Source organism: Macaca mulatta, chromosome 10 (assembly GCF_049350105.2).
Source record: "Macaca mulatta isolate MMU2019108-1 chromosome 10, T2T-MMU8v2.0, whole genome shotgun sequence".
NCBI classification, from domain to species: domain Eukaryota; kingdom Metazoa; phylum Chordata; class Mammalia; order Primates; family Cercopithecidae; genus Macaca; species Macaca mulatta.
In genome coordinates, this window is record NC_133415.1 from 109,295,226 (window position 1) to 109,319,537 (window position 24,312).

General features: G+C 49.3%; 3 protein-coding genes across 3 annotated transcripts; 2 read left to right on the forward strand and 1 right to left on the reverse strand.

Annotated features, from left to right (window-relative positions):
* The first annotated feature begins 2,391 nt into the window (after positions 1-2,391).
* FAM209A (family with sequence similarity 209 member A) lies at positions 2,392-4,739 on the forward strand. Its single transcript, XM_001090289.5, has 2 exons — positions 2,392-3,643; positions 4,392-4,739. Exons 1-2 carry the CDS (start codon positions 3,155-3,157, stop codon positions 4,653-4,655), a joined length of 753 nt encoding a protein of 250 aa, XP_001090289.4. The 5' UTR covers positions 2,392-3,154; the 3' UTR covers positions 4,656-4,739.
* LOC144331517 (uncharacterized) lies at positions 4,277-15,561 on the reverse strand. The gene is made up of 4 exons (XM_077949068.1): positions 15,487-15,561; positions 12,004-12,144; positions 11,411-11,920; positions 4,277-4,621 (listed from the first exon to the last, which is right to left on the reverse strand). The coding sequence occupies exons 1-3, from the start codon at positions 15,559-15,561 to the stop codon at positions 11,444-11,446; spliced, it is 693 nt and encodes a 230-aa protein (XP_077805194.1). The 3' UTR covers positions 4,277-4,621; positions 11,411-11,443.
* A 3,820-nt stretch (positions 15,562-19,381) lies between these two features.
* LOC697423 (protein FAM209B) lies at positions 19,382-23,378 on the forward strand. Its single transcript, XM_001089363.5, has 2 exons — positions 19,382-20,040; positions 22,627-23,378. The coding sequence occupies exons 1-2, from the start codon at positions 19,552-19,554 to the stop codon at positions 22,891-22,893; spliced, it is 756 nt and encodes a 251-aa protein (XP_001089363.3). The 5' UTR covers positions 19,382-19,551; the 3' UTR covers positions 22,894-23,378.
* The last annotated feature ends 934 nt before the right edge of the window (positions 23,379-24,312 follow it).

The following is a 24,312-nucleotide window of genomic DNA, read 5'->3' on the forward strand; positions in this document are numbered from 1 at the left end:
TCTCCCTTGTTCCCTGAAAATCACTCTTATCCTGTTATTTTAGGATGCCCAGATTTCATATTGTTCAAACACACATTTTATGATTTGTACAGATAATGCAATCATCACAGGGTCCTGAGGCGACATACATCCTCAGCTTACAAAGATGATGGGATTAAGAGATTAAAGACAGGCATAGGAAATTATAAGAGTATTGACTGGGGAAGTGATAAATGTCCATGAAATCTTCACAATTTATGTTCTTCTGCCGTGGCTTCAGCCGGTCCCTCCGTTCGGGGCCCCTGACTTCCCGCCACACCACAGCACTTCAGTTCCAACAAATGAAATGAAAGCCATGCCAAAATGAATGAAAGGAATGCCACCCCACCCCACAGTCCAGACAGAAGTTTGGCTCAAAGATCTGATCTGCTTTCCCACTGGTTCTGCTCTATTGGAGAGTGCTCTAGACTTTTGAATACATATAGGAAAAAGTGATTCCCCATTAAAGATGTGAACATTTCCAAATAACAAAATCACGTGGCAAAACTGAGCATTTCTGTTGTTTGGGGCCATTCCTGTAAACCACGTCTGTTTGCCCCTTACTGCTCCATTGCTCCACAGCCACCAAACTTCCCAGCCGACTTGAGACACAGGCTGGCTGAGTGCTGTGGCTCCTGCCTGCAGTCCCAGCACTTTGGGAGGCTGAGGCAGGAGGACTGCTTGAGCCCAGGAGTTTGAGACTAGCCTGGGCAACACAGAGAGACCCTTGTCTCTATCAAAAACTAAATAAAAATTATCCAGACCCTGTCTCTACCAAAAAACAAAAACTAAAAATTATTGAGGCTGCAGTGAGCCAAGATCATTCCACTGCACTCCAGTCTGGGTGACACAGCAAGATCCTATCTCTAAAAAAATGACACAGGGGGCCCCTGAAAATAATTAGCCATCCCTCAAAGCTGCTGGAATGGGGAAGACTGGGGACGGAGCAGCGTGATGCCAAGGACAGACCTCCAAACTGAGGCCACAGGGTGGCCCAAGGCCCTGGTCATCAGGGCAGCTGCCTCTACAGTGGGCGTAATTCCAGGCAGTAGCTGCCGAGCTGAGTGGGCACTTGTAAGCAGAGAAGTGCCCATCTTCTGATCAACCCGGAGATTTGCATCTCTCCGTCCTGCCCAGACAGTCTCTGGCAGGAACCCCCAAGCCCCAGCCGACACTGTACCACGCTCAGGGGGGAAGAAACTGTGCAGCACAGCCCAACACCATTTTCCCCTTTTGGTTTTCTAGAATAGTCTTGCAGAACTATTTTTTGGTTTTTCTTGAGAGAGAGTCGCACTCTGTTGCCCAGGCTGGAGGGCAGTGGCATCATCTCAGCTCACTGCAACCACTGCCTCCTGGATTCAAGCGATTCTCCTGCCTCAGCCTCCCGAGTAGCTCAGATTACAGATGTGCACCAAAACACCTGGCTAATTTGTTTTTATTTGTAGTGGAGACAGGGTTTCACCATGTTGGTCAGGCTGGCCTCAAACTCCTTGACCTCAGGTGATCTGCATGCCTTGGCCTCCCAAAGTGCTGGGATTCCGGGCGTGAGCCACCGCCCCGGCCATAGCCTTGCAGAACTACTTTGTCGCTCCACAGAGCTCAGTACTTTAAGCCACAGCGAAGGTGCCCAGCAGACCTTTGATTATTTCCTATGCAGCATAAAGTTCTGCTCCTCGGGAGTAAATCTGCGAATCAGAGCCTTCCTCAGGAAGACAGCTCTACAGATGACCCAGGGGAACAAGTACAAGCCGTGCGTTCCAGCACCCAGGATTTCTTGTTTCATGTCGTTTTAAAGAACTCATGGGTTCTGGTATACTGTGGAGTCCTAGGTTTATTCCCAGCCTTGGCCTCAGTTGTCAAGCCAGCTGTTCCTTCTCACTTGGGGGATTCAGCCCCTTCCCATTTTACCCACCAACTCCTAATCATCTCCCCCACTCTACTCAACCATCTTTTTCTGGAAATTCTTCCTGAATAACCTAGTTTAGAGCAGTCCCCTCGTGCTAGTCTCTAAACCTTCCTGTTCTTATCACAATTTTAATCAAAGTATACCCTTGTTTTTTTCCTCCTGAGATGGAGTCTCACTCTGTTGCCCGGGCTAGAGTGCAGTGGTGCGATCTCAGTTCACTGCAATCTCTGCCTCCCAGGTAAGAGCGATTCTCCTGCCTCAGCTTCCCAAGTAGCTGGGCCTACAGGCATATGCCACCATGCTGGGCTAATTTTTGTATTTTTAGTAGACATGGGGTTTCACCATGTTGGCCAGGCTATTCCCGAACTCCTGACCTCAGGTGATCCACCTGCCTTGGCCTCCCAGAGTGCTGGGATTACAGGTATGAGCCACCACACCCGGCCCAAAGTATACTCTTAACCCAGGGTGGGCACACACTGCTACGATCAATGATGGTGTGAGGTAATAGTGAGTGGTGGGGACTGTGGAGGGAATATGGCCACAGACAGGATGGCTTCACTTGGCTGCAGCAGAGACACTGGTTCTATGAGGGTGTGGACCCAGTGTTTCTGGACCTCCCATATTTTCAAAAGAAGCCAGAATTTGGAGTTTTAAAGTGAAATGCCCCCCAATATTTAAGTACTGACAATTTTTAAAAACAATGTAGGCCAAACAAAACACATAGGTGGGCCGGGCGCAGTGGCTCACACCTGTAATCCCAGCACTTTAGGAGGCTGAGGCAGGTGGATCACCTGAGGTCGAAAGTTCGAGACCAGCCTGACCAACATGGAGAAACCCCATCTCTACTAACAAAATTAGCCAAGCGTGGTGGCACATGCCTGTAATCCCAGCTACATGTGAGACTGAGGCAGGAGAATGGCTTGAACCCGGGAGGCGGAGGTTGTGGTGAGCTGAGATCACGCCATTGCACTCCCGTCTGGGCAACAAGAGCAAAACTCCGTCTCAAAAAAACCAAAACCAAAAAACCACATAGGTGGCTCTGAGTTTGTAGGTGGCCTGTGGTTTAATACCTTTCTCTCCCATTTAATTCAGCTCCACAGGGCACATGGCATCTCCCTCTGCTCATCACAATGTCTGCATCAAACAAATGAAAAACAAAAACATGATGGGCTCTCCCAGCAAAGCTCCAGGGTTGGAAAGAGCCCCCTGGCAGGGAATTGGCACCCCGTCATGCCCATCCTCTCTCTCTCACTGCCTGCTGGAAATGCCCCATCTCCCTTTGAGTCCTCCTCCTGGGTGACCCCTGTGAGCCCCATTAACCTCTGTCCTGAAATCATCACAATGGCCAGGGTGGCCTCAGCTCAGGGCCTCTGTGACATCACCAAGGGCCTGGCACCAGGTGCCCAGTCTCCCAGTTGCGAGGGCAAGCAAACCCATCATGAGCATCTCCCTTCCCCATCTCTGCTCACCATGTGGACGCTGAAATGGTTCCTGGTCCTGCTTCTGTGCCTCACCTGCAGCTATGCCTCTATGTTCTCTTCTCGGAGAGAGAAAACTAGCGAACCCCAGGGGAAGGTGCCGTACGGAGGGCACTTTCGGATTCAGCAGAATCAACCAGAGCACGCCCAAGGCTGGCTTGGGAGCAAATGGCTCTGGCTTTTGTTTGTTGTTGTGCTGTTTGTGATACTTAAGTTTCAAAGAGACAATGAGAAGAATAAGGTAAGCATGGCTCCATTTTTTTTTTACACCATATTGATTCAATCTCAGGAGTCTCAGGGAAACGGATGTTCTAGTGAGTCTAGGCGGGACTGTTACATATAATGAACCTAACTCATGGTCCTGGGCAAAGCTGGCAAATTCACTTCCTGATGTATCCTTCGTGAAGACAATAGTCCCCAGATCCACAGATACTGGGACAAACAGTGGAAGATGACCTCTGCTTACTGGCTCACAGATTTTCTGGTTAGATGGATTTTTTCAAATGTAGGATAGATTCAAGAACTTACGGTGTGTTTCAGAAGGTCAAAATTATTTGCAGGGCCAGATTCACTGTCCCTTGCTTTTTAAATTTTTGCTAGTGTTTGACTACTACGAAATCCTGAGCTAAATGGAAATGGTATCATTATCCCAACAAAATACGAGACTTGTGCTGAAGAGAGAAAGGTGTAAGGTAGTTTGAGCTGGTCCTCAGAGTGACCACACACAACTCTTTCAGGTAGAAAGGGAAGGGGAGACAAAGTGTGTTCTCCCGTAGAAAGACCCAGCACTTCATAATACTGTGTCCAAACTGATTAGAGCAGGGATCGGCAAACCCTTCCTGTAAAGGGCCGGGGAGGGTGTGAATATTTTCAATTTTGTGGGCAGTATGGACTTCCTAGCAACTACTCAGGTCTGCTGTTGTAACATGAACTGTGTCAAAACCAGCCAAGTTCACAATATTACTGACCTTGAGTATCTTTCTTGACAGAAGCAGAGTCCTGGCCTTCGAGGCGGCCAATTTCATTCTCTATTAAAGAAAAAACAAAATGCTTCCCTCAACAAAGACTGTACATTCAATACCTTACACGAACTCGAGGTGGAGCTTGTGAGATTTGTGTCCACAGTGCGGAGTCTTAAAGGTGCCATGGCAACAGGCAATGTCAGTAACCTCAAGCTTCGAAGGTCAGGGACGCCCACAGATCCACACCGTGTCACGATCTATGACATATGGGGAGAAGAAAGCTCTAGCTGAATGGATTTGTGTGTCAAAGTAGGAGAGAAAAAAGTTGAGTGTTGACAAACTGTATGCAAACTAATAAAAGTATTCTGAAGAAAAGAACTTCCACGTTTGAGATCTTGCTTCTTTTTTCACTAGAAGAAAAAGTGAATGTGAGACCAGCAGCCATAGCAGTGATGGTTTTGTTTTTGCCCCCTCACGTCCTCTAGAGCTGTGGGTGGTGAGAAGAGCACCGAAAGCTACAAAATAGTATGTGATGAGCTCGTGCTTCCGTGCAATGGCCGCAGGTGGATGACGGAGCTAGGGAAATCTGGGATAAGATGCTGACGTCGTTTCCATACAAACTCTTGTTCTCTATAGTATCTATTTGTGCAAGATACGGAACTGCTTTTTATCTTTGATATATTACAAAAGATGGCTTTAATGATAGTTTTTAAATGGTAAAATGATTCAATTAGGAGGGGTGTATTCTAGAGTCATCTGATTCTCTCACAAGAGTCCTTTCACTCATTGCATTTCAAAGGTTCCATATATTGATTTTTCCTTCTACCAAACTAGCAGTTACATTTGTCAATAGTTGGATTTAAAAAAAAAAAAAAATAGGGATGACGCAGAAGAATCGCTCGAACCCGGGAGGCAGAGGTTGCAGTGAGCTGAGATCGCACCATTGTACTCCAGCCTGGGCGACAGAGCGAGACTCTGTCTCAAAAGGAAAAAAAAAAAAAAAAGGAGAGGCCGGGCACAGTGGTTCACACCTGTAATCTTAGTACATTGGGAAGCTGAGGCGGGAGGACTGATTTTTTTTTGTTTTTTTGAGACGGAGTCTCGCTCTGTCACCCAGGCTGGAGTGCAGTGGTCGGATCTCGGCTCACTGCAAGCTCCGCCTCCCGGGTTTACGCCATTCTGCCTCAGCCTCCCGAGTAGCTGGGACTACAGGTGCCCGCCACCTCCCCCGACTATTTTTTTGTATTTTTTAGTAGAGATGGGGTTTCACCGTGTTAGCCAGGATGGTCTCGATCTCCTGACCTTGTGATCCGCCTGTTTCGGCCTCCCAAAGTGCTGGGATTACAGGCTTGAGCCACCGCACTCGGCCGGGAGGATTGATTGAGCCCAAGAGTTTGAAACCAGCCTGGGCAACACAGTGAGACCTCGTCTCTATTATTTTAAGTTAACAAAAAAGAAAAGGGAGAAAGAATTCATTCATTCTATGCCATTGGAGTTTTGGATACAAATGTGCTAACCAGGGGCTCCCAGATTAGATGACATGTTCTTTATCCTACTGATTCAAAACGTGGGCATTTTACATGTTACTGTGGCTGATGGCATCTCTGTACATCCTTAGGTGCTTGATTTCAATTTTCCTCCCTCCTACATTCTTTATTGATTGGAATTCTGCTGTAAGAGCTGTTCCTTCGCCGTTGATTGATGAATGGATTTCAGTATAGACTTACAGGTGTCTATTTTATTCTAAATAATCTGATATTTTCATTATTTTCTGGCTCCACCTTTCCCACCTTTGGCATTAGGAGCTCCTTTGGGTTGGCACTTGTGTTCTGTGAGCAAGCCCCTTCCTCTTCTGAGCAATTCCTTACTTTCTGGCAACCCAAGACGCTCCATGCTCATCTGGTTCATTGCTTGCCTTCATGCTGGAATCAGCCACTTCCCCAAGGGGCCCAGGTTCCCTTTCTTGGAGAATGGTGACCTGCCCTCCTGGAGCCAGGAGGCTTATCTTAAAATCCTTAATCTAATTCATCTACAAAATGTCTCTTGCCACATGAAAGCAGGCCCACAGGTCCCAGGAATTAGTGCATGGGCATCTCTGGGGCCGGTACCCAGCTGACCAGTGCTGTCACCCTCACAAGCATCCAAGTCACCCAGGGCCCAGGGGAGACCAAGACCATGAGGCAGGAGGCCATGGCTTCGCAGGAGACGGAGGCGGGGCAGAGAGCAGCCCAGATGCCTGGGGCCTCAGGGGAAGGAGGCCCTGCCTCGAAGGCATAGGCACCCCTCAAGGGTCCCAACCCCGGGCCCTGAAGGGTGGGCAGCATCTTCCTGCGGGGGGCAAGGGGAATATGTCCTCAGGAAGGCGCACTTATCAGCCTGGGAAGGCAAGCTGAGCAAGGAGAAAGGCGCCAAAGAGGACCCTGGAGGTTTGTGATCGGGAAGGAGGGGGCCAGGGAGCAAGGAGTGGCCAGGGCAGAGGAGAGGAGGGCCCAGCCTCCACGCAGCCCCACACAGGTCTGCCCTAAGGCCACGCCCGTGGGAGTAGCTATGCATCTACAGCCCTGGGTGCCAGCTGGTTGCTCCCAGCCTACCAGGAGCTGGGCCAGCAAACGTGCAAAGGGAAAGATCAATCCGAGGCCCCCAGCAGCAGTGACCACAAGCGCGGTCTGCATGTGCCTCTAGTTTTCAGGGACTGCTCCAGTGAGAGAATGCTCCTGAGAGCGTCCTGTGCTGCTGGCCCTGTGGCCTAAGGGAAGCTCAGGAAGACCACAGCCCCTCAAGACCTACCTGCGTCTCCCTGGGTATTCTGTCACTGGATGGGAGTGGCCTTGGCAGTGTGGCCTCTGGTGAACAAGGTGACAAGCTTCAGAGCCCGGGAGCCAGGCCCAAGTCAATTGCCCTCCGTGACTGGAGGTCTGGGAGACCCATTGCTGGTGTTACCAAGAGGCACCAGTGGGGAGGTGACACCAAGCCCAGGAAGCACAGAAGCCAGGAAGAGGGGGACGGGCAGCGACATAGAGAACTCTGACTCCCCACGCTGCCTGAGGATCTGTCCCATACAGATCTGCACAGACAACGCTCCACGACGTGAACAGCGACACTGTCTGAAATGCCCATCAAGGGGGGAATGACTGAAAAAACCTACGGGATGTCCATGCTGGGGGGATTTGGAAATAACAAGCTAGGTCTTCCTCCAATTGCAGAGAAAGTCGTCAGTGATGACTGGAATGCTGAGCAAGATCGTGCACACTCAGAAATACCCGCCATCTCCATGCATGGGCAAAATCTCAACAATACAGACACCAGGCTGGGTGCAGTAGCTCACGCCTGTAATCCCAGCACTTCGAGAGGTCGAGGAGGGTGAGCTGTTTGAGCCCGGAAGTTGAAGATTGGCCTGTGCAACATAGTGAGAGCCCATCTCTACAAAAATACAAAAATTAGGCATAGTGGTTCACGCCTGTAATCCCAGCACTTTGGGAGACTGAGGCAGGTGGATCACTTGAGGTCAGGAGTTCAAGAAAGCCTGGCCAACATGGTGAAGCCCCAACTCTACTAAAAATGCAAAAAATTAGCTGGGCATAGTGGCGCACGCCTGTAGTCCCAGCTACTGGGAAGGCTCAGGCAGGAGAATCACTTCAGCCCGGGAGGCAGAGGTTGCAGTGAGTTGAGACTGCACCACTGCACTCCAGCCTAAGTGACAGTGAGACTCAGTCTCAAAACAAAAATTAGCCAGGCATGGTGGTACATGCCTGTAGTCCCAGCTACTCAGGAGGCTGAGAAGGGAGGATTATTTCAGCCTAGCAGTTGGAGTCTGCACTGAGCCAAGATCGTGCCACTGTACTCCAGCCTGATCAACAGAGTGAGACCTGGGCTCAAAAAATTAAAAAAAAAAAAAAAGTCCAGGCACGGTGGCTCACACCTGTAATCCCAGCACTTTGGAAGGCCAAGGTGGGCAGATCACTCGACATCAGGAGTTCAAGATCAGCCTGGCCAACATGGTGAAACCCCATCTCTACTAAAAATATGAAAATTAACCGGGCATGGTGGCACAGGCTTGTAATCTCAGCTACTTGGGAGGCTGAGGTGGGAGGACTGCTTGAACCCAGGAGGCAGAGGTTGCAGTGAGCTGAGATCACACCACTGCACTCCAGTCTGGGCAACAAAGCAAGACTCTGTCTCAAAAAACAGTAGACACCAAACTGGTAGAAATGGTTGCTTTGAAGGAGTGGGGATATTTAGATGCGAAGACATGTTCACTTTTTACTTAATAACACTGAGCTCATTAAAAAGAAAGCTTTAAATGTATGGGTAGATGTTATGCCTTTTTTTTTTTTTTTTTTTTTTTTTTTGAGACAGGGTACGGCTCTCTTGCCAGGCTGGAGTGCAGAGGCATGATTAGGGTTCACTGCAGCCTCGACCTCCCAGAGCTCAAGCAATCTCCCTCCAAAGCATCCTGAGCAGCTGGGACTAGCAGCACGTGCTACTGCACTGGGCTAATTTTTTGTGTTTCTTTGTAGAGACGGGGGTCTTGCTATGTTGCCCAGGCCAGTGTCGAACTCCTGGGCTCAAGCAATCCACCCACCTTGGCCTCCCAAAGTACTGGGATTACAGGTGTGAGCCACTGCGCCCAGCCCCAGCCTAGATTTTATAATAATAAAAAAAAAGATTAAGAAATTTTTCTCATCCCCATCTATAAGATGGAGATTTTAAAAAATGATAAAAAGAAAAAAAAGAGAAAACTTTCCCAAAACTATGAAAAGCACTTCTGAGAATGAAATATTAAAAATCATTTGACTTTTGTCCCAGTTCTATCGAGATTTAGTAACTGCGGACACCCCCAGGTGGATTTCCACCTGCCTGCCAACATCATCCTTGCTGTTTCTTAATGATTCAGGCACACTCAAGTAGACCAAGACACGTGCAAATCAAACCACTACTTCCCATACTTTTTGGACTCATTTTAATGGGTTGTGCATGGCAACCCAATATGCTCACACATGCACACAAGAATCACATGCAGAAATCAAAGTTTCAAGACAGGACAGCTACTGCATGTGCCTGCACTCTGGTATTTTCGAGTTTGTTTTCTTTTTTCTTACTTAGTATAACCTAGTAAATTGAATTTACAACCCACTAAGAAGTCACAGCCTGAGGACTGGAAAACAGTGAATTAAACAACCTCTTTGAGCGCTCTAGCTCTTCCAGAAAACCAGGTTTGGCTGCAACATCCTCAGCATGCGTCAGCAAGGAGGGAGGCAACTCAGCCCTATGTCCCCATGTTACACAGGAGACAGAACAGGGGCTCTCCGTGGACTGCCCCATTAAGTCAGTCGGAGCGCTTGGACTCAGATCGCCCAAACTTCATGGATTTCCACTCGATCACACTAACTTTCCACGCGGCTTTCAAAGTCATTGCTAAGCCCTGTTTCCATGATGCCACACTCAAGTTTTAGGTGGAAATCTATTATGAGATGGAAACTTGTTTTGGAAACTAGACTGCTGCAGAAAAAGCACACTGTCAAGAGTCTTCGCTTCAGGTGCAGTGGGTGGGAAGAACCTACAGCATGCAGTCTACAGGGTAGCTGCTTTTAAAAGCGAGTTTCGGGCCGGGCGCGGTGGCTCAAGCCTGTAATCCCAGCACTTTGGGAGGCCGAGACGGGTGGATCACAAGGTCAGGAGATCGAGACCATCCTGGCTAACACAGTGAAACCCCGTCTCTACTAAAAAATACAAAAAACTAGCCGGGCGAGCTGGCGGGCGCCTGTGGTCCCAGCTACTCGGGAGGCTGAGGCAGGAGAATGGCGTGAACCCGGGAGGCGGAGCTTGCAGTGAGCTGAGATCAGGCCACTGCACTCCAGCCTGGGCGACAGAGCGAGACTCTGTCTCAAAAAAAAAAATAAATAAATAAAAGCGAGTTTCGGGGGGCGCTGGGGGGACCACTAGAACTATCATTCAACAGTCATTTGCTGCTCTCCAGGAAACGCCAGCAGCTGCAGACAACATCTGGAATCAGAAGTGAACACCTGAGTAATGACCCTCCAGGCCATAAAGATGGTCTTCCGATGAGAAAGCCAGGGCTCCCAGACACCACGTGTCCTGCATGGAATCGCTGTCTGGCCAATGGCAGGGCCCACGAGGAAGCCTGGGACTTTCAAGGACGGCCCCGCACTATTCTAAAAATGTTTCCACCATCAATACCCACTTGAATGGGCCCATGCCTGTGGGAAGGCACTATCAACTCACACCAGTTCCAAAGGAAGAAACCCAGGCTCAGGGGCTTCCCAGTGAAGACAAGCACATAGCCCCGCCCCCCGAAAACCACGCCCCAGACTAGAGTGTGAGGTCCTCCACTGGACAGACCCCGTGGCTCCTCCTCAGGATCCTAGAATAGGCTGCTCAGTGACATGTGCTGAAGGGGGCAGGGACAGGCGCTGGGAGATCCTGCCCGTGCAGACAAAGTCCTCTCAGGAAGCAAACCACATTTCCAATCTGCTGAACCACGCTCAGTAAAATAAAATCCAGGCTAATTAGCTATGCCCTCAACTCAAAAGGAATCTGAAGAGTACACAAGTTAGTTACACGTTGTAACCAAAGCAGTTAGGGAGAGCTTCTGAGATGATGAAAACCAAGGGAAAGGGGATGGAGATGAACAAAAATGACCTCATTAAGCGAGAGGCAGGAGAAGCCACACCACTTCTGGAAAAGTGTAACAATAAGGCAAGAACTCAGGTTCCTAGGGAGAGGGACATGGGCTGAGGTTGACTTGGTGCCTGCAAGCAAATTCCTTAACTTCCCTGCCCTCTTGGCACCTCATGCCCGACACAGCCTCTGGTATTGGGACGGCTGTGGTATCAGTGGGCTGCTCTCCTTCAGGCCGGCCTTGCTGTCCACGCAGGGATGCAGGCAGTCACTCGGGTAGACTTTCTAAGGCTTCCACTGCCCAAGGGCTGCACAGGCATCCTTCAACGAAGACAGATGCTTGGTGGCTGGGCCCGGGGCCGGGGCGGTAACCAGGCCGAGCCGCCCCTGTGGCGCGCCGGGCTCACCTCGTCCTCCTTGTCGTTGCAGATGCCGCGGACCTAGTCCTGCAGGTTACTGTCGAACATGCAGTCGATGATGCCCTTCACCATCTTGAGGGCCATCGCGGCGGCCCACGGGCTTTTGCCCCGGGAGGCCCGCGACCGGTCGCCGTGAGGGGGTCCGGGGGCCGCGCCCGCCTCCCGTGGACCGCTGTACTGCCGGCTCCTGCGGCGGGTCAGGCTCCCAGGCCAGGGCGGCGGCGTCCGAGGACTGCGGCAGAGGCGGCGACCCGCTACGCACGGTCCGCGATCCCACTCCGGGACACTTGCAAACGGCGAACATGATGGCGGCGGGTCAGCTGACGGCAAGCGTCCAGTCCCAGCCGAGCCGGCCCCAGAAGCCCCCGCATTCCAGTAACGCCCGCCCCCAACTCCGGGGACACCGCGTTCCCCTGACGACGACAGGTAGCCCAATGGAAATGTGGACACCGCCCTCTCCAGCGCGCGGCCCCGCCTTTTCCGGCCCAGAACTCTGCGCTCTCATTGGTCAGTGGCTTCCGCAACTCCACCCTTTTTCTCGTTCTGGGTTCTGGCTACGCCCCTTAGAGACTGGTTCTGACCCTGCCGTCAGCTGACAGGTGTGGGCGTCGCTTGGTGTGGGCGGGCCCTGAGATGGGCGGGGCGCCCACGTGGAGCTTAGCTGTTAAGTTGCCGGGGAAGAACAGAGCTCTGCCTTTTCTGAATGTAAAAGCTGATGCGGCCTAAGAGCCGCCAAACGCAACGCCAAGGTGGGGGGAACGGATCCTGTGGTTTCCGCAGCTTCACAAAATCTTGTGAAATGGGCAAGACAGGGAGTAACATGCCCAAAGGAAGAAAATAAGGCCAGAGGCAGGACTTCAACAATCATTCATTCAATAAAAATTTGTCGAGGGCTTGTTGCGTTCCAGGCAGGGTAAGGGGCGCTGGGCGTTCAGCAGTGAATGAGATATACCGAGTCTCTGCCCTCCGAGATACATCATTAAGACTAAAAAAAAGCTTTGGAGGCTGAGGCAAGAGGATCACTTGAGCTCAGGAGTTAAAGACGAACTGGGCAACATAGTGAGAACACAGTTCTACACACACACATTAGCCAGGCATGATGGTGCACGCCTGTAGTCCCAGCTGCATCAGAGGCTGAGGCAGGAGGACCGCTGGAGCCCGGGAGGTCAAGGCTGCGGAGAGCTATGATATCGCCACTGCACTTCAGACTTCGGCCTAAGCAACAGAGCAAGATTCTTATTCTTTTTTTTTTTTTTTTTTTTTTTTTGGAGATGGAGTCTCACTGTCACCCAGACTGGAGTGCAGTGGGGCAATCTCGGCTCACTGCAACCTCCGCCTCCTGAGTTCAAGCAATTCTCCTGCCTCCTGCCTCAGCCTCCCGAGTAGCTAGGACTACGGGTGTGTGCCACCATGCCTGGCTAGTTTTTGTATTTTTAGTACAGACGGGGTTTCACTGTGTTGGCCAGGCTGGTCTCGAACTCCTGACCTCAGATGATCCACCCGCCTTGGCCTCCCAAAGTGCTGGGAATACAGGGTGAGCCACTGTGACCCTCCAAGATTCTGTCTTAAAAAAAAAGAGAAAAGGCCAGGTGCGGTGGCTCACACCTATAATCCCAGCATTTTGGGAGGCTGAGGCTTGTGGATCACTTGAGGCCAGGAATTTGAGACCAGCCTGGCCAACACGGCGAAACCCCATCTCTACTGAAAATCCAAAAATTAGCCGGGTTTGGTGGCACGCACCTGTAATGCCAGCTACTCAGGAGGCTGAGGCAGGAGAATCGCTTGAAACCGGGAGGCGGAGGTTGCAGTGAGCTAAGATCGTGCCACTGCACTCCAGCCTGGGCAACAGAGTGAGATTCCATCTCAGAAAAAAAAAAAAAAAAAAAAAAAAAAAACTGGGGTACGATATTTACAATACATATATCTGACAAATGCCTTATATCCTGGTGGGGCACCATGGCTGACACCTGTAATCCCAGCACTTAGGGAGGATTGCTTGAGCCCAGGAGTTCAAGGCCAGCCTGGGCAATATAGTGAGACCCCCATCTTAAAAAAAAAAAAAAGGCAGTGCTGGGCGTGGTGGCTGCATGTCTTTGGTGGCTGTATTTATGCATTTCTGTTGGGAACAGTAGAGGATTAGCTGGGTAATAGAATGTATGTGTGCTGGCATTGGTGGAAAACTGCCACACAGTTTTCTGACATACTTGTGATGTTTTAGTCTCATGCCTGGCATGTATACAAGTTGCTCCACATCCCCACAATGCTCAATATTGTCAAACCTTGTAAGTTTAACCTTTTTTTTTTTTTTTTTTTTTTTGAGACAGGGTCTCCGTCTGTCACCCAGGCTGGAGTGCAGTGGCGCAATCTTAGCTCACTGTAGCCCCTATCTCCTGGGCACAGGCGATCCTTCTGCCTCAGCCTCCCAAGTACTATAGGCACGTGCCTCCCAAAGTGCTGGGATTACAGGCGTGAGCCACTGTGCCTGGTTGTACTTCTCTTCATAACAAAGCAAGAACGGCCTAATACACTTAATTACCAGTAGAATAATATTAAGAAGTGAGGCCTTTTAGGAGGTGATTAAGTCATAAAGGTGAAGATGTCACAGATGGGATTAGAGCCCTTGTAAAATGCTTAAGGGATTGGATGCACTCTCCTCTTCTGCCATAGGAAGACACAGAGTTCACCCCTTTTGCCCTTCTGCCTCAAGAGCAAATACATTTCTGTATTTTGTAAATTACCCAGTTTTGGGTAATGGCAGCACAACATGGACTAAGACATGGAGTTAAGGAACTTCTTCCAGGTCATGCAACCTATGAGAAGACTGGAAAATTAACAAATTGTAGTGTATCCATGACATGGATTCCCAATCAACTCTGTTTTTTTTTTTTTATTTTTGAGATGGAGTTTTGCTCTTGTTGTCCAGGTTGGAGTGCAGTGGTGCAATCTCGGCTCACCGCAACCTCCGCCTCCCGAGTTCAAGCGATTCTCCTGCCTTAGCCTCCCGAGTAGCTGGGATTACAAGCATGCGCCATCACGCCCGGCTAATTTTGTATCTTTAGTAGAGACACGGTTTCTTCATGTTGGTCAGGCTGGTCTCAAACTCCCAACTTCAGGTGATCTGCCCGCCTCGGCCTCCCAAAGTGCTGGGATTACAGGCGTGAGCCACCGTGCCCGGCCCCAATCAACTCTTTAATAAGAATGTGGTGGCCGGGCATGGTGGCTCATGTGTGTAATCCCAGCACTTTGGGAGGCCAAGGTGTGTCCACTTGAGGTCAGGAGTTCAAGACCAGCCTGGCCAACATGGTGAAACCCCTGTCTCTATCAAAAATACAAAAATTAGCTGGGCATGGTGGAAGGCACCTGTAATCCCAGCTACTCAGGAGGCTGAGACAGGAGAATCACTTGAACCCAGAAGATGGAGGTGGCAGTGAGCCGAGATTGCACCACTGCACTCCAGCCTGGGCAACAGAGCTAGACTCTGTCTCAAAAAAATAAATAAATAAAAGTAATGATTACCCGAGTGCGGTGGTGTGCACCTGTGGTCCCAGCTACTTGGGAGACTAAGGTAGGAGCATCTTTTGGGTCTGGGAGGTCGAGGCTGTAGTGAGCCATGATTGCACCACGGCACTACAGCCTGGGTGGTGGCGTGAGACCCTGTCTTCAAAATAAAAATAATGTTTGGGGGCTGGGCAAAGTGATTCTCACCTGTAATCTTAGCACTATGGGAGATTGGGGAAGGCAGATCGCTTGAGCCCAGATGTTCAAGACCACCCTGCACAACACGCAAACCCTCTCTACCAAAAAAAAAAATATATATATATTAGCCGGGCATGGCTGCATGCACCTGTAGTCCCAGCTACTCAGGAGGTTGAGGTGGGAGGATTCCTTGAGCCCAGGAAGTGGAGGTTGCAGTGAGCTATGATTGCACCACTGCATTCCAGCCTGGGTGACAGAGCCAGACTCTGTGTCCAAAAAAAAAAAAAAAAAAAAAAAAAAAAAAAAAAAAGTTGGAGTGCTTTAGTCCTTACGAGTAGTCCTAGGGAAACAGAATCTCTCCCTCTGACTTTCTGTCCTCCTTTCCCTGCCCAAGGCAGACTCTGATCTGATTGGGAGACAAAGACGTCATTCCAGAGGGTCATGCCGCATACCCCAGAGGAAGGAAAGCTGCATAGAGAGACCACGAGGAATCTGGACAGGCCCTGCTGGGTTCCCCAGTCTGTTAATATGAGATCTTATCAATTTTTGGCCCAATCACATTTCTTCATGATTGTGAATCATGCCTGTTTAATGAAGCCGCCATTAAAACCCAAAAGAAGGCCTGGCATAGTGGCTCACACCTGTCATCCCAGCACTTTGGGAGGCCGAGGTGGGCGAATCACCTGAGGTCAGGAGTTTGAGACCAACCTGGCCAACATGGTGAAACTCCGTCTCTACTAAAAATACAAAATTAGCCGGGCGCAGTGTGCGTACCTGTAATCCCAGCTACTTGGGAGGCTGAGGCAGGAGAATCGCTTGAACCCACGAGGTGGAGGTTGCAGTGAGCCGATATCGTGCCACTTCACTATAGCCTGAGTGACAGAGTGAGACCCTGTTTCAAAAAAAAAGAAAAAAAATCTTCTTAGGCTGGATGTGGTGGCTCACACCTGTAATCCCAGCACTTCGGGAGGCCAAGGTAGGCGGATCACCTGAGGTCAGGAGTTCAAGACCACCCTGGCCAACATGGTGAAACCCTTTCTCTACTAAAAATACAAAAATTAGCAAAGCATGGTGGTGGGTGCCTGTAATCCCAGCTACTTGGGAGGCTGAGGCAGGAGAATTGCTTGAACCCTGGAGGCGGAGGCTGCAGTGAGCTGAGATTGCGCCATTGCACCCCAGTGGGTGACAGAGCAAGACTCCATCTCAAAACTAACAATAATAATAATAATTAAAAAATAAAAATACAGGCCTGGCACGGTGACTCACTCCTGTAATCCTAACATTTTGGGAGGCCAAGGCAGGCAGATCACCTGAGGTCAGGAGTTTGAGACCAGCCTGGCCAACATGGTGAAACCTCATCTTTACCAAAAATACAAAAATTAGTTGGGTGTGGTGGCACACGCCTGTAATCCCAGCTACTCAGGAGGCTGAGGCAGGAGAATCTCTTGAACCCAGGAGATGGAGGTTGCAGTCAGCCAAGATTGCTCCACTGCACTCCAGCCTGGGCAACAGAGTGAGACTCCATCTCAAAAAAGAATAAATAAATAAATAAATAATAAATACAAATACAAAAATTAAGCAGGTGTGATGGCATGCACCTGTAGTCCCAGCTACTCAGGAGGCTGAGGAGTGAGAATCGCTTGAACCTGGGAGGCGGAGCTTGCAGTGAGCTGACATAGTGCCCCTGCACTCCAGCCTGGGTGATACAGCAAGACTTTGTCTCAAACAACAACAACAAAAATCCACTCAGCCACCCACCCACCCACGCACCCATCCATCCAACCATCCACCCATCCATCCACCTATTCATCCATCCACCCACCCACTAGCCCACCCATCCATCTACCCACCCACCCATCCACCCTCCCACCCATTCATCCATCCATTCAACAACATACTGAGTATATACTGCATGCCATTTTGGCAAGGAGCAGGAGTGGAGGACAAAGTCGTAGGCAGGAAAAGGATTGTGGAAAAGTGGTCCAGGCAGATGTCAGGACAGAGGGAAGAGTTTGCTCAAGTTTGTCATATGGAGGAGCAGAGAGGACGCTGGCAGGGCAGGTGGGAATGGAGGAAGTTGGGTTTGCTGGGTTGATAAGGGCCGGATCAGACATCATTTTACAGAAGGATTCATTGAGCAACTAGGGTCTATACCACATGTGTTCTTTTCTTTTCCCCTAGACTACTCAGCAGAATTTATTTATTTTTTTTAGAGACGGAGTCTTGCTCTGTTGCCCAGGTTGTAGTGCAATGGCATCATCTGAGCTCACTGTAGCCGCAACTCCTGGACTCAAGCAATTCTCCTGCCTCAGCCTCCTGAGTAGCTGAGATTACAGGCATGCAACACCACACTTGGCTAATTTTTTTTTTTTTTTAGTATTTTTAGTGGAGACAGTGTTTCGCCATGTTGGCCAGGCTGGTCTTGAACTCCTGACCTCAGATGATCTGCCCACCTTGGCCTCCCAAACTGCTGGGATTACAGGCATGAGCCACTGCCTCTGGCCACAGCTTGTAGAACTTCTTTATCGCTCCACAGAGCTCAGCACAATTTAAGCCACAGCGAGGGTGCCCAGCAGACCCTTGATTATTTCCTATGCAGCATAAAGTTCTGCTCCTCGGGAGTAAATCTGCGAATCAGAGCCTTCCTCAGGAAGACAGCTCTACAGATGACCCAGGGGAACAAGTACAAGCCGTGCGTTCCAGCACCCAGGATTTCTTGTTTCATGTCGTTTTAAAGAACTCATGGGTTCTGGTATACTGTGGAGTCCTAGGTTTATTCCCAGCCTTGGCCTCAGTTGTCAAGCCAGCTGTTCCTTCTCACTTGGGGGATTCAGCCCCTTCCCATTTTACCCACCAACTCTCCTCTACTCAGCCATCTTTTTCTGGACACTCTTCCTGCATAACCTAGTTTGGAGCAGTCCCCTGGTGCTAGTCTCTAAAGCTTCCTGTTCTTATCACAATTTTTTTCTTTTCTTTTTTTTTTTTTTTGAGATGGGAGTTTCGCTCTTGTTCCCCAGGCTGGAGTGCAATGGCGCGATCTCAGCTCACCGCAGCCTCTGCCTCCCAGGTTCAAGCAATTCTCCTGCCTCAGCCTCCCGAGTAGCTGGGATTACAGGCATGCGCCAACACGCCCGACTAATTTTGTATTTTTAGTAGAGACAGGGTTTCTCCATGTTGGTCAGGCTGGTCTTAAACTCCTGACCTCAGGTGATCCTTCCACCTCGGCCTCCCAAAGTGCTGGGATTACAGGTGTGAGCCAATGCGCCTGGCCCAATGTATAGTCTTTTTTTCTTTTTTTTTTTTTTGGAGACTGAGACCTACTCTGTTGCCCAGGCTGGAGTGCAGTGGTATGATCTCAGCTCACTATAACCTCTGCCTCCCAGGTTCAAGTGATTCTCCTATCTCAGCCTCCCAAGTAGCTGGGATTACAGGCACATGCCACTATGCCCCGCTAATCTGTGTATTTTTAGCAGAGATGGGGTTTCACCATGTTGGCCAGGCTGGTCTTGAACTTCTGACCTCGGGTGATCCGCCTGCCTTGGCCTCCCAAAAGGCTGGGATTACAGGTGTGAGCCAACAGGCCCGGCTCCAAAGTGTACTCTTAACCCAAGGCAGGCACATACTGCTGCTGTCAATGATGGTGTGAGGTAATAGGGAGTGGTGGGGACCGTGGAGGCAATATGGCCACAGAATGGATGATTTCACTTGGCTCCAGCAGGAGACTGGTTCTATGACAGTGTGGGCCCAGTGCTTCCAGAACTCTCATATTTTCTTTTCTTTACGTTTTTTGTTTTCTTTCGTTCTTTTTTTTTTTTTTTTTTTTTTTTTTTTTTTGAGACAGAGTCTTGCTCTATTGCCAGGCTGGAGTGCAGTGGCGCGCTCTCGGCTCATTGCAACCTCTGCCTCCTGGATTCAAGCAATTCTCCTGTTTCAGCCTCCCAAGTAGCTGAGACTACAGGCGTGTGCCACCATTTTCCAGCTAATTTTTGTATTTTTAGTAAAGACAGGGTTTCACCACGTTGGACAGGATAGTATCGATCTCTTGACCTCGTAATCTGCCCGCCTCAGCCTCCCAAAGTGCTGGGATTACAGGCGTGAGCCACCGCGCCCGGCCACACTCTCATATTTTCAAAGGAAGCCAGAAACCTGAACTTTTAAAGTGAAGTGCCCCCCACCGCAACATTTAAGTACTGACAAATAATTTTTAGAAACAATGTAGGCCAAACAAAACACATAGGTGTTTTGAGTTTGTAGGTGGCCTGTGGTTTAATACCTTTCTCTCCCATTTAATTCAGCTCTACAGGACACATGGCATCTCCCTCTGCTCATCACAATGTCTGCATCAAACAAATGAAAAACAAAAACATGATGGGCTCTCCCAGCAAAGCTCCAGGGTTGGAAAGAGCCCCCTGGCAGGGAATTGGCACCCCGTCATGCCCATCCTCTCTCTCTCACTGCCTGCTGGAAATGCCCCATCTCCCTTTGAGTCCTCCTCCTGGGTGACCCCTGTGAGCCCCATTAACCTCTGTCCTGAAATCATCACAATGGCCAGGGTGGCCTCAGCTCAGGGCCTCTGTGACATCACCAAGGGCCTGGCACCAGGTGCCCAGTCTCCCAGTTGCGAGGGCAAGCAAACCCATCATGAGCATCTCCCTTCCCCATCTCTGCTCACCATGTGGACGCTGAAATGGTTCCTGGTCCTGCTTCTGTGCCTCACCTGCAGCTATGCCTCTATGTTCTCTTCTCGGAGAGAGAAAACTAGCGAACCCCAGGGGAAGGTGCCGTGCGGAGGGCACTTTCGGATTCGGCAGAATCTACCGGAGTATGCCCAAGGCTGGCTTGGGAGCAAATGGCTCTGGTTTTTGTTTGTTGTTGTGCTGTTTGTGATACTGAAGTATCAAAGAGACAGTGAGAAGAATAAGGTAAGGATGGCTCCGTGTTTCTACACCATATTGATTCAATCGCAGGAGTCTCAGGGAAACGGATGTTCTAGTGAGTCTAGGTGGCACCGCTGGGTATAATGAACCGACCTCATGGTCCTGGGCAAAGTTGGCAATCCTGATGTATCCTTATGAAGACAATAGTCCCCAGATCCACAGATACTGGGACAAACAGTGGAAGATGACCTCTAGCTTATTGGCTCAGAGTTCTCCTTGTTAGATGGATTTTTTCAAATGTAGGCTAGATTAAAGAACTCAGCTGGGCGTGGTGGTTCATGCCTGTAATCCCATCACTTCGGGAGGCCAGGGCAGGTGGATTGCCTGAGGTCGGGAGTTTGAGACCAGCCTGGCCAACATGGTGAAACCTCGTCTGTACTAAAAGTACAAAAATTAGCCAGGCGTGGTGGCGTGCGCCTGTAATCCCTGCTACTCGGGAGGCTAAGGCAGGAGAATGGCTTGAACCCTAGAGGCAGAGGTTGTGGTGAGCCGAGATCATACTACTGCACTTCAGCCTAGGCAACTAAGTGAGACACTGTCTCAAAAAAAAAAAAAGAACTTATGGTGTGTTTTAGAAGGTCAAAATTATTCACAGGGCCAGATTCACTGTTCCCCCTTGCTTTTTACATTTTTCCTAGTGTTTGACTTACTGCAAATTCCTGAGCTAAATGGAAATGGTATCATCCCAACAAAATATGAGACTTCTGTAAGGAGATAAAGGTGTAGGCCAGGCACAGTGGCTCATGCCTATAATCCCAGAACTTTGGAAGGTCTGGGGCAGATGGATCACTTGAGGTCAGGAGTTTGAGACCAGCCTGGCCAACATGTTGAAACCTCGTCTTTACTGAAAATACAGAAATTAGTCCAGGTGCGGTGGCTCACACCTGTAATCCTAGCACTTTGGGAGGCTGAGGCGGGTGAATCACGAGGTCAGGAGTTCAAGACCAGCTGGGCAACATGGTGAAACTCTGTCTCTACTAAAAATACAAAAACTTAGCTGGGTGTAGTGGCGGGCGCCTGTAATCCCAGCTACTCGGGAGGCTGAGGCAGGAAAATCACTTGAACCCTGGAGGCAGAGGTGGCAGCGAGCCGAGATGGAGCCACTGCACTCCAGCCCAGGTGACAGAGTGAGACTCCGTCTCAAAAAAAAAAAAAAAAAGGCTGGGCACGGTGGCTCACACCTGTAATCCCAGCACTTTGGGAGGCCGAGGTGGATCACCTGAGGTCAGGAGTTTAAGACCAGCCTGACCAACATGGAGAAACCCCGTCTCTACTAAAAATACAAAATTAGTCGGGTGTGTTGGCGCATGCCTGTAATCCCAGCTATTTGGGAGGCTGAGGCAGGAGAATTGCCTGAACCCGGGAGGCAGAGGTTGTGGTGAGCCGAAATCGCGCTATTGCACTCCAGCCTGGGCAACAAGAGCAAAACTCCGTCTCCAAAAAAAAAAAAAAAATACAGAAATTAGCCAGGCGTGGTGGCACACACCTGTAATCCCAGCTACTCGGGAGACTGAGGCAGGAGAATCACTTGAATCTGGGAGGCAGAGGTTGCAGTGAGCTGAGATCGTGCCACTGCACGCCAGCGTGGGTAAGTGAGACTCTGTGTCAAAAAAGAAAAGAAATTAGCCGGTATGATAGTGGGCACCTGTAGTTCCAGCTACTTGGGAGGCTGAGGTATAAGAGTTGCTTGAACCTGGGCCAGGGGTAGTGGCTCATGCCTGTAATCCCAGTACTTTGGGAGGCCGAGGCAGGTGGATCACTTGAGGTCAGGAGTTCAAGACCAGCCTGGCCAACATGATGAAACCCCGTCTCTACAAAAATACAAAAATTAGCTGGGCATAATGGCAGGTGCCCGTAATCCCAGCTACTTGGGAGGCTGAGGCAGGAGAATCGCTGGAACCTGGGAGGCAGAGGTTGCAGTGAACTGAGATCATGCCACTGCACTCCAGCCTGGGTGACAGAGGAAGACTCCGTCTCACAAAAAAAAAAAAAAAAAAAAAAGAATTGCTTGAACCCAGGAAGTGGAGGTTGCGGTGAGCCAAGATCATGCCAGCCTGGGTGACAGAGTGAAACTGTGTCTCAAAAAAACAAACAAAAACAAGAGATAAAGGTGTAAAGTAGTAACAGCTGGGCCTCAAAGTGACCATAAACAACTCTTTCAAGTAGAAAGAGAAAGGGAAAGAAAGCATGTTCTTCCCTAGAAAGACCCAGCATTTCATGATCCTGTGCCCAAACTGGTTAGAGGAGGGATTGGCAAACTTTTTCTGTAAAGGGCCAGAGAGTGCATATTTACAGCTTTATGGGCAGTATGGTCTTCCTTGCAACTACTCAAGTCTGCTGTTGTAACATGAAGCAGCCTTAAACAATATACAGATGAGTGAGCATGAACGTATGCCAATAAAACTTTATTTACAAAAGCAGGCAGAGGGCCAAATTTGGCCATAGTCTGCCAATGCCTGCACTCGAGCAATGCTAGAACCATCTTTTCTTAAATGAGCCCAACTCTCTTGGAACTGTGTCAAAACCAGCAAAGTACATGATATTATTGACCTTGAATATCTTTCTCGACAGGAGCAGAGTCCTCCTGGCCTTCGATGCTTCCCATTTCGCACTCCACTAAAGAAAAATCAAAATGCTTCTTTTTTCAAAGACTGTACATTCAATACCTTACACGAACTCGAGGTGGAGCTTGTGAGATTTGTGTCCAAAGTGCGGAGTCTTAAAGGTGCCATGGCAACAGGCAATGTCAGTAACCTCAAGCTTCAAAGGTCAGAGATGCCTGCAGATCCATACCGTGTCACGATCTATGACATATGGGGAGAAGAAAGCTCTAGCTGAATGGATTTGTGCGTCAAAGTAGGAGAGAAAAAAGTTGAGTGTTGACAAACTGTATGCAAATCAATAAAAGTATTCTGAAGAAAAGAACTTCCACGTTTGAGATCTTGCTTCTTTTTTCACTAGAAGAAAAAGTGAATGTGAGACCAGCAGCCATAGCAGTGATGGTTTTGTTTTTGCCCCTCTCACGTCCTCTAGAGCTGTGGGTGGTGAGAAGAGCACCAAAAGCTACATAATAGTATGTGATGAGCTCGTGCTTCCGTGCAATGGCCGCAGGTGGATGACGGAGCTAGGGAAATCTGGGATAAGATGCTGATGTCGTTTCCATACAAACTCTTGTTCTCTATAGTATCTATTTGTGCAAGATACGGAACTGCTTTTTATCTTTGATATATTACAAAAGACGGCTTTAATGATAGTTTTTAAATGGTAAAATGATTCAATTAGGAGGGGTGTATTCTAGAGTCATCTGATTCTCACAAGAGTCCTTTCACTCATTCCATTTCAAAGGTTCCATGTATTGACTTTTCCTTCTTCCAAACTAGCAGTTACATTTGTCAATAGTTGGATTAAGGAAAAGGGAGAGGCCGGGTACGGTGGCTAACACCTGTAATCTTAGCATTTTGGGAAGCCAAGGCCGGAGGATTGCTTGAGTCCAGGAGTTTGAAACCACCCTGGGCAACATAGTGAGATTCCTTCTCTATTATTTTTAAATTAGAAAAAGAAGGGAAAAACAAGTCATGCTTTCTATATCATTGGGGTTTTAGATACAGATGTGCTAACCAGGGGCTCCCCAATCAGTTGATAGGTACTTTATCATACTTATTTAAAATGTGGATATTTTGCATGTTAGTGTGGCTGACTCTGCACATACTTAGGGTTGTAAGGCCCCTACTGACCCCTGAGCCCATCTTTCCTCATTTGAAAGGCCAACCTATGGCCAGGCATGGTGGCTCACGCCTGTAATCCCAGCACTTTGGGAGGCTGAGGCGGGCAGATTACAAGGTCAAGAGATCGAGACCATCCTGGCCAATGTGGTGAAACCCCGTCTTTACTTAAAATACAAAAATTAGTTGGGTGTGGTGGCGAGTGCCTGTAGTCTCAGCTACTTGGGAGGCTGAGGCAGGAGAATGGCTTGAACCCCGGAGGCGGAGGTTGCAGTAAGCTGAGATTACGCCACTGCACTCCAGCCTGGCAACAGAGTAAGACTCCATCTCAAAAATAATAAATAAATAAATAAATAAATAAATAAATAAATAAATGGCCAACCTGATGGTTTCGTAGAAACACCTGTGCATGTCTGGAGAGAACAGTTAGCTGTGGGACACCATGGAAATTCCTTTGTTTCACTTGAGTCCAAACTTCTGGTGCCTGACAGAGAAGTCCTGAATCTCTGCCACCTTCCTTGCCAACCACAAAGTC

Coding starts and splice junctions, on each gene's coding strand:
- LOC144331517 (XM_077949068.1), bottom strand. CDS start 15,561: ATGACCCTCTGGAATGACGTCTTTGTCTCCCAATCAGATCAGAGTCTG. Junction 12,145..15,486: donor CAGGGAAAGGAGGACAGAAA/GTCAGAGGGAGA, acceptor GGCGGCTCTTAG/GCCGCATCAGCTTTTACATT. Junction 11,921..12,003: donor ACCTGTCAGCTGACGGCAGG/GTCAGAACCAGT, acceptor GACCAATGAGAG/CGCAGAGTTCTGGGCCGGAA.
- FAM209A (XM_001090289.5), top strand. CDS start 3,155: ATGCCCATCCTCTCTCTCTCACTGCCTGCTGGAAATGCCCCATCTCCC. Junction 3,644..4,391: donor GAGACAATGAGAAGAATAAG/GTAAGCATGGCT, acceptor CTTTCTTGACAG/AAGCAGAGTCCTGGCCTTCG.
- LOC697423 (XM_001089363.5), top strand. CDS start 19,552: ATGCCCATCCTCTCTCTCTCACTGCCTGCTGGAAATGCCCCATCTCCC. Junction 20,041..22,626: donor GAGACAGTGAGAAGAATAAG/GTAAGGATGGCT, acceptor CTTTCTCGACAG/GAGCAGAGTCCTCCTGGCCT.